General features: G+C 45.5%; 1 protein-coding gene across 1 annotated transcript in view; it reads left to right on the forward strand.

Annotated features, from left to right (window-relative positions):
- The first annotated feature begins 3,558 nt into the window (after nt 1-3,558).
- Nucleotides 3,559-15,469, forward strand: part of LOC126248485 (UTP--glucose-1-phosphate uridylyltransferase-like) — a 214,282-nt gene continuing 202,371 nt past the window's right edge. Inside the window, exon 1 of the mRNA XM_049949508.1 lies at nt 3,559-3,593. Within this exon, the coding sequence (XP_049805465.1) occupies nt 3,573-3,593 (21 nt within the window). The 5' untranslated portion in view covers nt 3,559-3,572. The remainder of the gene's footprint in view (nt 3,594-15,469) is intronic.

Here is a 15,469-nt window from a genome sequence, read left to right on the forward strand (position 1 = left end):
AAGGCAGAAGCGACTCTCATCGCTAAAGACGACACGTCTCCATTCGTCCCTCCATTCACGCCTGTCGCGACACCACTGGAGGCGGGCTGCACGATGTTGGGGCGTGAGCGGAAGACGGCCTAACGGTGTGCGGGACCGTAGCCCAGCTTCATGGAGACGGTTGCGAATGGTCCTCGCCTATACCCCAGGAGCAACAGTGTCCCTAATTTGCTGGGAAGTGGCGGTGCGGTCCCCTACGGCACTGCGTAGGATCCTACGGTCTTGGCGTGCATCCGTGCGTCGCTGCGGTCCGGTCCCAGGTCGACGGGCACGTGCACCTTCCGCCGACCACTGGCGACAACATCGATGTACTGTGGAGACCTCACGCCCCACGTGTTGAGCAATTCGGCGGTACGTCCACCCGGCCTCCCGCATGCCCACTATACGCCCTCGCTCAAAGTCCGTCAACTGCACATACGGTTCACCTCCACGCTGTCGCGGCATGCTACCAGTGTTAAAGACTGCGATGGAGCTCCGTATGCCACGGCAAACTGGCTGACACTGACGGCGGCGGTGCACAAATGCTGCGCAGCTAGCGCCATTCGACGGCCAACACCGCGGTTCCTGGCGTGTCCGCTGTGCCGTGCGTGTGATCATTGCTTGTACAGCCCTCTCGCAGTGTCCGGAGCAAGTATGGTGGGTCTGACACACCGGTGTCAATGTGTTCTTTTTTCCATTTCCAGGAGTGTATTATGAAATGTAGTCAAGGCGTATCAGCTGTAATCATTGCAGCTGCACCCTAGGTCCGACCTCTTGCAGGAATCGTGCTAAATGCTGCGAGCAATGAGCATGGTTGACAGCCGGCGCTACTTAAGTAGTGTGCGACAGGTTGGGAATTTGCGTTGGACGAGAGGAGTGCACAGACAGCCGAAGCGTTAAGCCGACCGCTTTAGGCGGGCCGTGGCCCTGCTTGATAGGCAGTAGGCCTATGTGAATTTATTACTATTAATATATCTCTAACAAACCCGTGAAGAAAGCCAATATCCCTAGAAGTCCGTACTACTTACGATCATAGATCCGGTACGGCAGGCAATATCTTCGGGTAATATACAGCACTGAAACGACCAACAGGAGCAACCTATTCAGAAGAAGCTTTCGAGCTGTCATTTATACTCAGGTGATTCATGTGCAAAGGTTTCCGAATTGATTATGGCCGCAAGACTGGAATTAACAACTTTGAACGCGGAATGGTAGCTGCCGGCCGCAGTGGCCGAGCGGTTCTAGGCGCTTCAGTGTGGAACCGCGCGACCGCTACGGTCGCAGGTTCGAATCCTTCCTCGGGCATGGATGTCTGTGATGTCCTTAGGTTAGTTAGGTTTAAGTAGTTCTAAGTTCAAGGGGACTGATGACCTCAGATGTTAAGTCCCATAATACTCAGAGCCATTTGAACCATTTGAATGGTAGCTGGAACTAGAAGCATGGAACATTCCATTTGGGAAATCGTTAGGGAATTCAGCATTCCGAAATCGACAGTGTAAAGAGTGTGCCGAGAATATAAATTTTCAGACATTACCTCCCACCACGGACAAGGCAGTGGCCGCCGGCCTTCACTTAACGACCGAGAGCAGCGGCGTTTGTGTACAGTTGTCAGTGCTAACAAATGGTTCAAATGGCTCTGAGCACTATGGGACTCAACATCTTAGGTCATAAGTCCCCTAGAACTTAGAACTACTTAAACCTAACTAACCTAAGGACATCACACATACCCACGCCCGAGGCAGGATTCGAACCTGCGACCGTAGCAGTCCCGCGGTTCCGGACTGCAGCGCCAGAACCGCTAGACCACCGCGGCCGGCCAGTGCTAACAGATAAGCAACACTGCGTGAAATAATTTCGGAAATCGATGTGCGATGTACGACGAACGTATCCGTTAGGACAGTGCGGCGAAACTTGGCGCTGATGGGCTATGGCAGCAGACGAAGTATGCTAGTGCCTTTACTAATAGCACAACATCGCCTACAGCGCCTCTCCTGAGCTCGTGATCACATCTTTTGGACCCTAGACCACTGGAAAACCGTGATCTAGTCGGATGAGTCCCGATTTCAGTTGGTAAGAGCTGGTGGTAGGGTTCAAGTATGCGTAGACCCTACGAAGCCATGGACCCAAGTTGTCAACAGCGCACTGTGCAAGCTGGTGGTGGCTCCATACTGATGTGGGCTGCGTTTACATGTAATGGACTGCGTCCTCTGGTTCAGCTGAACCGACTGGACTGGAAATGGTTATGTTCGGCGGTTTGGAGACAATTTGCAGCCATTCGTGGATTACATATTCCCACACATCGATAAAATTTTTATGGATTACAATGCACCATGTCACCGAGCCACAATTGTTCGCGATTTGTTTGAAGAACATTGTGGACAATTTGGATGAATGATTTTGCTACCCAGATCGCCCGACATGAATCCAACCCGCCAGGTTAGCAGAGAGCGCTAATGCGCTGCTTCCTGGATTCGGATAGGCGCACCGACCCCGGATCGAACCCACGCGGCGGATTAACGAAATGGTCTGATGTGTCGGCCAGCCTGGATGTGGTTTTTTTGGCGGTTTTCCACATCCCGATAGGTGAATACCGGGCTGGTCCCCACATCCCGCCTCAGTTACACGACACGCAGACATTTGTAACACTCCCGCACTGTTTCACGGTTTACACTCGACTCAGACAGCTGGGGCACACTGATTCCGTTCTGCGGGGTATGGGGTGGCGGCAGGAAGGGCATCCGGCCACCCCTTTAAATTAACCTTGCCATATCCGCTGTGACCACGCCGACCCTGCGGCCATTGCGGGACCAAGGCGCAAGTGAAAGAAAGAAAGATCGCCCGATATGAATCCCATCGAACATTTGTAGGACATAATGGAGAGATCAGTTCGTGCAGCCGGCCGCGGTGGTCTCGCGGTTCTAGGCGCGCAGTCCGGAACCGTGCGACTGCTACGGTCGCAGGTTCGAATCCTGCCTCGGGCATGGATGTTTGTGATGTCCTTAGGTTAGTTAGGTTTAAGTAGTTCTAAGTTCTAGGGGACTAATGACCACAGCAGTTGAGTCCCATAGTGCTCAGAGCCATTTGAACCAGTTCGTGCACAAAATCCTGCACCGGCAAGACTTTCGCAGTTATGGACAACTACAGAGGCTGTACGGCTCAATATTTCTGCAGGGGATTTCCAACGACTTGCTGAGTCCTTGCCACGTCGAGTTGCTGCACTCCGCCGGGCAAAAGGGTGTCCGACATGATATTAGGAGGCATCCCGTGACTTTTGTCATCTCAGCGTATACATACAATGAGTAAAATTTCGTTATTTGCTATATTTCGTAGTCTTGTAGTTGTAATGGACAGCAGTGCAGAAACGAGGCCGCGTGAAGGTACCGTCGGAGTTGCGCGTAAACACAGCGGTAAGCGAGCATTTGCGGGTCGCGACTAATTGTGCGGCAGCACTAGCGCGAGCCGTAATCAGCCGCGGCCAGCACGTGACTGCGACAGATAAGCGACGCGGCGGAGTGTAGCGGCGCGCCCGGCGTCAGTCAACACGCCGGCCTGTCATGGATTACTTGCTGAGCCGGGTGAGTCGCGGACCACCGCCGCGCGCTTTTGCCAGCGCTCCCGCTCTGTCAAGCCGCAGGCCGGAAGCAGCTTCCGCCTCTCTTTCCTGCCTTCTCTTTCCCTTCGACAAGAATCTGAGGTGAACGTGCCAGCTTTCTTCCTATCTGTCGGCAGACGACGGCTGTGTTCGGTGTCGACGAATCGGGCGCTCGGCGTTCTGTCGCGTACCGTGAATATGCATTCGTTCGGTTCCGTCAGAGTGGTCGGATGTGTAGAAGAGGTGTCGCGTTAGCGACCTATTTTTTCTGGCGACGGTAAGATTATTGTACAAATGCTGAACAATGTGACGTACGAAAGCACTGGAGGAAAGGGAAGATGTGCGTTACGAAATTTCACTGCGAAAACTGGAAGAGTCAACTTCTAATGTCGCTTCCGAGAATAAGCTCATATTTCAGCTGCTGGCTGCAGTAATTCCCCCGTCAGTACAAAATAAATTCTCCGAGCTCTGTGTCAGTTGAAAGCGCCTTTTTTGTGGTGATGTTATGATGTCCATTCCAATGGCTGATATCATGCAGCTCTTCACGGAAGTCTGTTCGGTGCAAGTCTTTCCATTTGTAACTACTGCATCTTACATCCATTTGCACCTACTTACTATAGTCATACCTTGTTCTCCGTCTCCATTTTTAACCCACTACACTTCCGTCCATCAATAATTTGACGATTCCTTGATGGTGCCTCAGCGTATTCCATCAACCGATCTTCACATTTAACCCTAGAGCACTAAAGGAGGGAAAATGTTACACTGCTACTAAACCATAGGAAATTTTACTTCTCCAAATTTTATTCAAAGGGAGTTGTAATTTATAGGTTATGCACTAGTTAATTGCAATTATTAGATATCAAATGGTACCGTAAACCGGGTATGCTTTGAGCTCAGTAGTTACTTTGACCACTCATCCACTAAAAGTTTTGCAGGACTCTGCTGGCTTTAAAAAAAATGGCTCTGAGCACTATGGGACTTAACTTCTGAGGTCATCAGTCCCCTAGAACTTAGAACTATTTAAACCTAACTAACCTAAGGACATCAAACACATCAATGCCCGAGGCAGGATTCGAACCTGCGACCGTAGCGGTCGCGCGGTTCCAGACTGTAGCGCCTAGAACCGCTCGGCCACCTCGGCCGGGTCTGGTGGCTTTCAGTTGGATGTTTAGTATATACTGTTTGGTGGTAAAGTTCCATCAATATACGCTCGATGGCATCTTGTAGTGTTGATTTTCTTGCGCAAAAGCTGTCGAAACTGTTGCAACTTATAATTGTATACGAAAAAGTGTATTAAAATGTAATTGTGCAAAATCCACCGATATCATTTAATTACAAAGCCATCAATATTTTCAACTATATTATGTACGTTACTCGATAAATTCTCAAAAAAGACCACTGATTAGCTTTTTGTTCACATGTATGTCAGCCAGCATATTACGATATCTGAGGTCATGTGAATGATTTCTCTGTTTTGGGGTTAATATGACCACTGGTCATTGTTACCCAGGATTACAGATACACAATTTATTAAACAGTGTTGACGCCAATGACCTTGTGGAACCAGGGTATACGAACATTAACCATCGATGTAGAGATGAAGGCTAATTTTTAGTTATTAGTGTGCGTACAACTGAGGAAAACAAATGTCACTCATATATTGCTCAAATTGCAAGCTGTTATGGTTCAGGCACTGATTCAGGTATAACATATAATGTCAAATATCTCTGGAAATAAGTAATGAAGTTTGTCTGGCTACAAGTGCCAGATATTGACTCAGTAAATGAAGAATGGGTAACCTTAGTTCTAACTGCACCAGATGTTCTGAAACGAGGATTTAGGTTAAAGATGAATGAAATGTAAGGTATGATGCTCAACTAAATTTGGAGCTTTGTGTGTAGTTCGCAGTCCTAGTACCTTTCATTAAATTTATAATTTTTATGATGGATCATACTGTTTGATTAATGTACCGTACTACGTTATTTTTTATTATGAGGAAGTTTAAGTGTTTTCGGAATACCGACAACAAATGGAATGGTAGTTGACGGTTTGGGTGAAGTGCAGGCCGCTCAGTGTATCCCCAAATCCATGCTAACGTTGACCACCTACAATATTTTCCATTACTTCTTCTGCATTTTAGAAAATTTATTGTACTAAGTAGTACATAATTCTTTGACACAAGCCCCTATGTTCGCTAGCATAAATATCACAGAAGTTAGAAAATAGTCATGAAAATCACATTTGACTCTGAAAATCGGTGAAAATAGTCCCGGTTTACTGTATGTTACGTACAAAATGCCCTTTTTCATACCCTATAATGAGAATTTTACTGCTCAAAATGTTATTTATTTTCTGCACTACTTACACATTATTACAATTATTATAGCTCTAAGAGTATTTTATACATATATTGTGTAGAAAGTCTTCTGCTTTAGATACTATTATTACAATCCAAGCAAGACTGGATTGGTATTTCTTCCGCGATCACCCAAGAATTCATCCTCCTACTGCTCATTTTCTGCTTCAAAGTCTGGGTCTACAGCACTGCCATCTGTACACATAACATTATCTTCTTCAAGAAAATATTCCTCTTCATTAAATTCTGCACTGTCTGTGTCTTTAGCAGCTTCTTCAAGCGATTCATCCCGTATGTTAGTGTCAAAAGCGCTTCAGTTTGGAACCGCGCGACTGCTACGGTCGCAGGTTCGAATCCTGCCTCGGGCAAGGATGTGTGTGATGTCCTTAGGTCAGTTAGGTTTAAGTAGTTCTAAGTTCTAGCGGACTGATGACCTCAGATGTTAAGTCCCATAGTGCTCAGAGCCAAGTGTCAAAATCAAATTCAGCTCCGCCTATGTTGTGCTAATTTCAGTAGCAAAAGACGAGATTAGCATTGAAGACGACCATTGTGATATAAACTAACACTATTCTGACTGTGAATCTTTTAGAGTTCACCTAAGATGCATTAAGATAAATTCTAAGCGACTATTAGAAAACAGGCACATCATTTTAAACACTTGTAATATTTACGACAAGAGCATCAGTGTCAGCAAACCGTTGGAGTCAGGCAATAAATGTTTCAGGCATTGTTAACAACCATGTTTGCCATGAATGTACTCAAGAGCACGTGTTGCTCAAGTGTCCAGATTGGCTGGAACCGTGAAGAAATACCAACTGCAATCGTAAATTTTACGAGGGTTTAGTAATCTAGTGTTCATTAAGTTGTGCCACAAATTTTTTTCTCCCTTATTCGAATCAGTACCGTTACATTTAGTTATGAGACCTAGCCCTCCAAACGTCAGCATTATTCTGAATAACGACATTGGCTCTGAGCACTATGGGACTTAACATCTGAGGTCATAAGTCCCTTAGAACTTAGAACTACCTAAACCTAACTAACCTAAGGACATCACACACATCCATGCCCGAGGCAGGATTAGAACCTGCGACCGTAGCGGTCGCGCGGTTCCAGATTGAAGCGCCTAGAACGGCTCGGCCACAACGGCCGGCTGAATAAACATTTCAAACGCTTCTATTGTTCTCTTTCCTAAACTGTTTTCCTCCACGTTTCACTTCTGTGCGAGGCTACATACAGCAAATGCATTTAGAAAGAACTTTCGTCTTTTCTATTTCTTAACTTCAGTACGGCGGAAATCCCTCTCAGCAGGGAGGATGTTGGGGGTCATGGGAGGACTCAGTTCCAGTGAAGAGAGCAGAAGGAATACATCGCGATGGTCTTGAAGGAACAATCGCAGCGTCCGCTTTAAGAGATATAACGGAACAGCCGAAAACTGTCAGTACTGATGGACTGTGATATGAAGTACACGAAATATATTCGCATTTGCGAATATGAACAACCATCAGCTGTGTAATGGAAAGACGACATTGAAAATTTGTGCCGGACCGGTACTCGAACACATTTTTCCTGCTTATCGTGAGCGATCGTCTTACCATTAGACTATCCGAGCACAACTCACGGTCAGAACCAAGTTTCCATATGTCGTCAGCCATGTGTGTACAACCTCCACTCGTACATTGGTTATGCATATTGCCGTACAGAGGAGACATTTTAATTGAAAGTCACTTGCCCGGTGTCGGCGGATAAATACTATATTGCAGTGCATGTGTTGTTCAGAAGTACGATGCAAAGTTCCTTGAGACAGGCACGCATGTCCAAAGGAACAGGCACTGCGGCGACTACATGCATGTCTGAAGGAACTTCGTATCGTACGTCTGAACAACAAAGGCACTGCATTATCGTTGACACCGGACAAGCGACTATCAGTTAAAATGTTTCCCCTGTATGGGAATAAGTATACAGAATGTACGAGCGCAGGTTATAGCCACACGGTTGACGACATATGGAAGTTGGTGTCTGGCCATGAGTCGTGCTTGTATAGCCGAATCGATAGGCGACCACTTGCGCTAAGCGGGAAATTCACTACCGAGCGAGGTGGCGCAGTGGTTAGCACACTGGACTCGCATTCGGGAGGACGACGGTTCAAACCCTACTCCGGCCATCCTGATTTAGGTTTCCTGTGATTTCCCTAAATCGTTTCAGGCAAATGCTGGGATGGTTCCTTTGAAAGGGCACGGCCGATTTCCTCCCTAATCCGAGCTTGTACTCCGCCTCTAATGACCTCGTTGTCGACGGGACGTTAAACACTAATCTCCTCCTTCTCCGCCGGCCTGGGTGGCCGTGCGGTTCTAGGCGCTACAGTCTGGAACCGTGTGACCGCTACGGTCGCAGATTCGAATCCTGCCTCGGGCATGGATGTGTGTGATGTCCTTAGGTTAGTTAGGTTTAAGTAGTTCTACGTTCTAGGGGACTGATGACCTTAGAAGTTAAGTCCCATAGTGCTCAGAGCTATTTGAACCATTTGAATCCTCCTTCTCCTCCGGGAAATTCGGATTCGAGTCCCAGTCTGGTAAAAATTGTCATTGAGGTAATTCCATTACTCAGCTGATGGTTGTCCACATTCGCAAATGCGAATACATTTCATGTATTTAATAACGGCTGTTGTCGCCGCAGTGCCTGTTCCTTCGGACATGCATGCACAGGCACTGCAATATCATACGTGATATGAAGTGTCCTTCTCAAGACTGTAAGTCTATTGTTTCTCCAGTGAAATGTGTCATTGCTGGGGCATGCGCAAGAGCGGTTGCCAGTGTCACAGTTACTTAGTTCTCTCCCCAATACGTTCCGGCCAGTGGATAGTGAACTGGTGAACTTGGTCGAGCCATGTTGACCCTACACTTCAAGAAGCATGATATCAAACATTTTTCGAATGTTGAGACGAAATTATTACCAAACATTCTCACACATACGCCATTCATTACTTTTCATCGTGACATTTCGCACCACCCTCTTGAAATAAGACATCGAAGGAAAGTCAATAATTGTGCAACTGCAACATCTAAACACACCAAGCTGAAATAGTGATCAGATCTTCATTTTCGAGAAGGTGAGCTCCAACGCCCTGGGTGAAAAAACCGAGCCTTTGTCTCTCAGCAGTATAAAGGATATTCATGAATACGTTTAGTATGGCTCTCTGCCCAGGAACGGTACTCAAACAACTGGTCCTTCATACCCAGAAAGGTAACAAAGTGGTTAAAATATCTGGGTCACAGTCGGGAGGCGCAGTGTTCAAATTCTCTTCTGGTCCTTATGCGGCCATCCAGATGCAGGCCTCCTTGGTTTCCTTAAATAAGTTAAGGAGTATATTGGGATTTTTTCTTCAAAAGCGGTACGCCTGATATTCTTTCCCATTATTTTCCATTCGAAATCTTGCTGCGTCTTGAATTGTCTGGTCACTGACAGGACGTTAGATCATAGCGCTCCTACGTCCCACTCTTGTCCAGTCCGAGCTTGTACTCCATCTCTGATCACATCGTCGTAGACGGGGCACTAAACCCTCATCTCCCTTTCCATTAATATATCGTCGGATACGTTGTACATTTAATGAATACCACTTATCCTGAGTCAAATCGCAGCAATAGTAGAAATACAGAGGTTGTTATTTGTCGAACGGTTCGATATGGTTTACGGCGGAGTGTGTTTATGGGACCTTCCAAACGGGGTGGAGCAGTGGTTAGCAAACCGTACAAGTGTCCATGAAAATATCAGTTCAGTTCCCATCCGGCCATCCAGACTTAAGATTTCCATGGTTTTCCGACGTTCTCTAAGACAGATGATGGAATATTTCCTTCGAAAAGGAAGGTTCCAAATCCTCTTCCAATCCTTCCTCAGTCCGAGCTTGTCCTCCGTCTGTAATGATCTCGTCATCGGCGAGACGCTAACGCTAGTCTATCCTCCTTTCACTGATGGCACCTAACACTGCGGCGTTGTCTCACTTGTGGACATTTTTGCCACCGGGTCAACAGAGCAGTTGTGTAAAGCGACACTTAACTGAGAAGGGGACCGCGTCTACTCGTCATCACCAATTTCGTCCAAATTTTATGGCGTTTGCAGGGCTTGGTCGGGAATGAAAGCGACACAAAAGAGAGCTTCAGATGGCCAAGCGTTTACAAAAAATATCCTTTTTGGCACTGGTCGGGTGAGCCACCAGCCATTTATGTTCCAGGCAGCAGCTGGCGCAGCGGAAACAGTGCGGAACAGTAATTCGAGGGTCGTGGAATCGAGTACCTGTGAAAATACTTTTTTATTTTCAGTTTTTGCGTTATTTGCACTGCAAATAAACAGAACTACTACTCAGTATATTGAATTTATTATTATTTTCATAAAAGGCATGAAAAGGAAAGGCAAAGGAAAAATGGGATAGCAAATAAATTTCCAAGAAAGGACTGTACTTATAACGTCCACGAGAACTTTGCAAGTAACTTTCCAAGGAGATATCGTAATTAAAGCGTACAGAAGTTCGTATTCCATTTGTTTCAGCTTGACCTTGGAACAGCATTAATCATGGTTTGCTGCAGTGTCCGATGAGAGAAAACGTTTTATGAATGTAAACCAAGCTTGTTTTTCTGTAGGGACATTAAAGCAACACTGTAATTCTAAAAATATGGCCTTTATAACGTGTGCAATACGCAAAGAAAATTACTGCTCCCCATGTTTACCATGAGTGTAATGCCAGAACGTTTTAATCATCAAACGTAAAATAATAAAAACAGCTACTTTTATATACGTAGTTGTCGTGCACGCCTTTCAATTCTTTCCTGGAAATTATTTGCGGATTCCTTGTGGATGCTGCAACTCTTGGAAATTTATTTGCTATCCCAAATTTTCGTCTACCTTTCCTTTTCACGCCTTTTAACAAAATATTAATAAATAAAAGCCGGCCAGAGTGGCCGAGCGGTTCTAGGCGCTACAGTCTGGAACCGCGCGACCGCTACGGTCGCAGGTTCGAATCCTGCCTCGGGCATGGATGTGTGTGGTGTTCTTAGGTTAGTTAGGTTTAAGTAGTTCTAAGTTCTAGGGGACTGATGACCTCCGAAGTTAAGCCCCATAGTGCTCAGAGCCATTTGAACCAAGCCAATAAATAAAATATATCTTTTCGGTTAATTTGCAACCTAAGTAATGGAAAAACTGAAAATAAAAAAGTGTCCGCGAATGAAATCGGCCCCACGATCCTCGGATTAACGTTCTGTACTCTTTCCGCTGCACCAACCATTGCCTAGGAACCACGCTAACATAAATGGCTCATACCTCGTCCAATCTACGCCAGAAGTGCTACTTGTTTTTTTCTTTTCCCTAAACGGTTTTCCACATGGAGTTACCTCTTCTGTCACTTTCATTTCTGGTCAAGCCGTGAACATGCCATAAATTTGCACGAAATCGGTGATGGCGAGTAGGAGCAGTTCCCTTGTGAGTATGATATAATCAGATGAGTACAGGGTGTTTGAAAAAGATGCATGCGAGTTAATTCGACTGTATCTTCTACGTCAATGAAAATAGAAATTTGGGATGAATTTCAAATTACGCAACTGTTGAGCCTATTATAAGTTGCAGGTTGACGTGACTGCCAGCAGGGATCATCCTGGTGCAACTTGTTCGCTCGCTCGTTCATTAACCAACGTGTGTCGTGTCGAGACGACGTTAACGCAGCAACAAAAGGCGTTTTACGGTCTCTGTTTCAACAGGTGCAATTCCGCTACAACTGTGCGGTGTAAAACGCAGCAACAAAGGGCTTTTAAAGGCTCTGTTCCAACAGGTGCAATTCAGCTACAACCGTGCGGTGTAATTTTCGTAGAGAGTACAGCACTGCATCTCGTACAGCCTAAAGGGTGTACTGATCTCGCCTGGCATCACAGTATGTGGCTTCTTTTTTTTGCTTTGGGAGTTTGTACATACTCCGTATATGTGTCTTCCAACATCTTAGATTGTTGCACAGCACCAGCTGTGAATGCAGTATTTCCAGACAAGCTCCCAAAAGTATGGGAATCGTTTGACCATCCTCCGGATGTTTGTAATGTGTCCAGTAGAGAGCACGTTTAATATTTGTGGAAGTTAAATTAAAACTTTGATTCTAAACGTAACTGTGCAAAATACTCCAAGGTTGCACGTGCACGTATGTAAAGTATGCAACCTGTAACATCGTATGGTTCTTTTGAAAGTGCAAACTTAGTAGTCCTATGCGTAAATTGAAATTTACCCTAAATTTTTATCTTCTTTCGTGCAGAATGTATAGTCTTGTAAAATCGGACTAATCTTTTTGAAACACCCTGTATACTGCACTGATGAATGTGTTCTGAAGTTCAAATTTATATATCTCAAGACAAGAGAGAAACATTTATTCACCATTAAAATAACTCGTGATGAGCCAAATCAACTGTAGTTATTCTCACTTTAATGCGGAGTATCACACCAAAAGGCCAACATTGAATTCGATTTGCGTAGAACAGATCCAATGAAATTATTAATAAGTTCCCGAAGAGCAATTTTCCACTCCTTGAGAAGAGCGAACTCGAAATGTGGAACAGTTTAGGAAGGTATCTTTCTTAGCTACAATAAGAGTCCCAGACAAGTACGGGTTCGGGGAGCACACTGACAACAGCATTAGAGTTCATTCTCCCCTTGTATCATAGTGTCTACCAAACGAGTCCCCTGGAATTGGGGTATGTCGCTTATCAAAACGAAAAAGAGTCAGTGGCATCAGCAAACGAAGGCCGGAAGATCTAGACCACTGAACTGTCATAAAGCCGTTTCGGATGATAAGGAGATCGGTAGTTAAATGATGCCAATTTTTGTCCGCAACATCAATTCGTTTCCACGATATTTCGATGTTCACAGCCTCTTCAAGTACAGGGTTCTCCATACGTACCTCCAGGCTTTCAGACGTCAACAGCACAAGAACAACAAGACATACAGAAAAATTACATACGTCAGTGAATAGCACAGCTCTGCAAGTTTCCATCAGTAATACGCGCCATCGTGCGGTTGCCCTAAGAGGCAGGCATGTCAGACCATGTAGGGCCGTAGACATATCATCCTCTCCCTACTGTCGGATCGACTCAGTTTGCGCCGGCAGATAGGTAACCTAATTAACAGATTTCCAAAGAACTCTGCTGCCACGCCCTTCTGTTAACGTTTGCCGCATCACGAACGGCGCCCATATTGATCATCTGTAATGTGAGTTACGAACATCGAGAGATGCTGTGTCCTCTGATACGTTCTGTTTTCAGTATGTCTTGCAGATTTCACGCAGTGATCTTCTGAAACCTATGAGGTACTTATCAATAACGCTGTATAAGAGCATAGGCTGTTAGTGTTAACAGCAAGTAGTGACAAGTATGTGAACAAAACATGACTGCGTTTGGTGTGCACTTACCTAAAACGTTATTACGTCGAATATTTTCCGAAATGATTTTGTCGCGTCGTTAACGGGCTCATAACAGATGACTTCGTGCTTTGCGGCCCATTGACGATGACCCGATGTATTTGCTTTGCAGCTGCCGTCCGCTTCAACAGACTATGAGAAAGGTGTAACAGTGATCTTCGACTGTAGTCTTTTTGGATAACTTCACACTTATTTTCCTCTAATACCCCCCAGTTGTCTGAAAAAGAGTGGAAAGTCGTGAAATTACGCTTTGCAACTCAACAACTGTATTTACTACTTTCCAGCTGATTACTCAATCCCTATTCTACCACTTGGTCGCTATACTTCTTATAGCGAAAAACTACACTATTAGTATTGAGTAAATATTAGCGGCTCGCATCGATTATTCATAGAGGTCCAGGACTCGCCAGTCACTTGTCCAGGTGACCAGAATGACTTATCTATGACTGCAGTAATAATGAGCAAAAAATTTTGGAAATTTATTGTAAGTTATTACGGGACCAAACTGCTGAGGTCACCGGTCCCTAGGCCTACACACTACTTAATCTAATTTAAAATAACTTACGCTAAGAACAACACACACACACACCAAAGCCCGAGGGAGGACTCGAACCTCCCATGGGGGGAGCCGTGCGAACCGTGGCAAGGCGCCCGCGGCTACCCTCGCGGCTAATAATGAGCAGATATACTTCAAGCTGCCCGAATAACAGGTAGTACCAGAATTTCTTCAAAAGTCTCCTGACTGTTTTGACCAGTGATCTTATCCAGGACTGTGGTACAAATGGTTCAAATGGCTCTGAGCACTATGGGACTTAACATCTATGGTCATCAGTCCCCTAGAACTTAGAACTACTTAAACCTAACTAACCTAAGGACATCACACAACACCCAGTCATCACGAGGCAAACTGTGGTACAACGTGATTCATTCTGCCTTTTTCGGGTTTGACGATTAAACAATCTTTACAGTCACAGACGTGTATGACACTCAGTTACTTTCATCGAGCAGTTACACACAGCTACAGAAATGTTTTTCACACTTTTTCTAAATTTGCAGAATTTACACCGCACAACAGGATTAAAGGATCACTTCTTCTAAACCACGTAATTGCCTTCCATTGCGACGCCGAGCTTTGAAATTTGTCTCAAAAGTGTCTACAACCTTCCTCTGAACTAGTGCAAAAGCGTGGAGCCCTGCTACGTCACCCTCGGGCTCGACGCTTCAAACAGCAATGTGTCGACATATCAGAAAAAAGGCCGCAGTTCAGAAGTTAATGTGACGTTTAATGCGGGTTAATCATGTCACATTGGCACCAAATTTCACCACAATTCTGCCCAACACCATTGTGGACGTCTCACTCAATGGGAAGGTCGTTGAACCCCTTATTATGCACATTTCACCCCTTCTTTTGACGCCTCTGCGATGGAGGTTAGGAAGGTAACACCAGCATTGAAATCACGCGATGCTGTTATGGGTGGCCGAAGAAAAGATTTCAGAAACGCCATCGCCCACATAAATGTCGTCAATGAAACCACTTGTCACCTCTTCGATGCCAGTTGTCTGCCTGCAGGCGTATAGGACTATTTCGCAGGTCTTCTCTGTAAAGGTAGATTATTAAAATTTTCAGTAGATGTGACCGTTTGCCACCGAGGGTACTGCCAAACTGGTGGTTCTTAGAGGGACCGTTTGCCGCTGTATTCAAGCATGTGGTAATGTTGCACCCCTCCGTGATAACGCTACAGGAGGGTGTGAGATAGGAGGGCTAAAAAATCGTAAAACCCTTTGCTGCTTCAGATCACGTTCAAATTTCTCGAATGGTTTTGAACGGTCCCTGTTGGATCCATGCTGTATACGAGAGCCAAAATTGTTGTCGCGCTGCGCTCCAAAAGAGCACGATCACATTCAATGGGGATACAGCTCCATAATGTCCTTAGAGAGGGGATGAAAGTCCAGGGAAGTCAGCAGCTTCAAATGTTGTAAACAGGACGTCGTTCTGCTACCCATCGCAGAGTACTGTCGTTTTCGATCGCGAATTGTGCAGCAGTTCAAATGGTTCAAATGG

Source organism: Schistocerca nitens, chromosome 3, assembly GCF_023898315.1.
Source record: "Schistocerca nitens isolate TAMUIC-IGC-003100 chromosome 3, iqSchNite1.1, whole genome shotgun sequence".
Lineage (NCBI taxonomy): Eukaryota > Metazoa > Arthropoda > Insecta > Orthoptera > Acrididae > Schistocerca > Schistocerca nitens.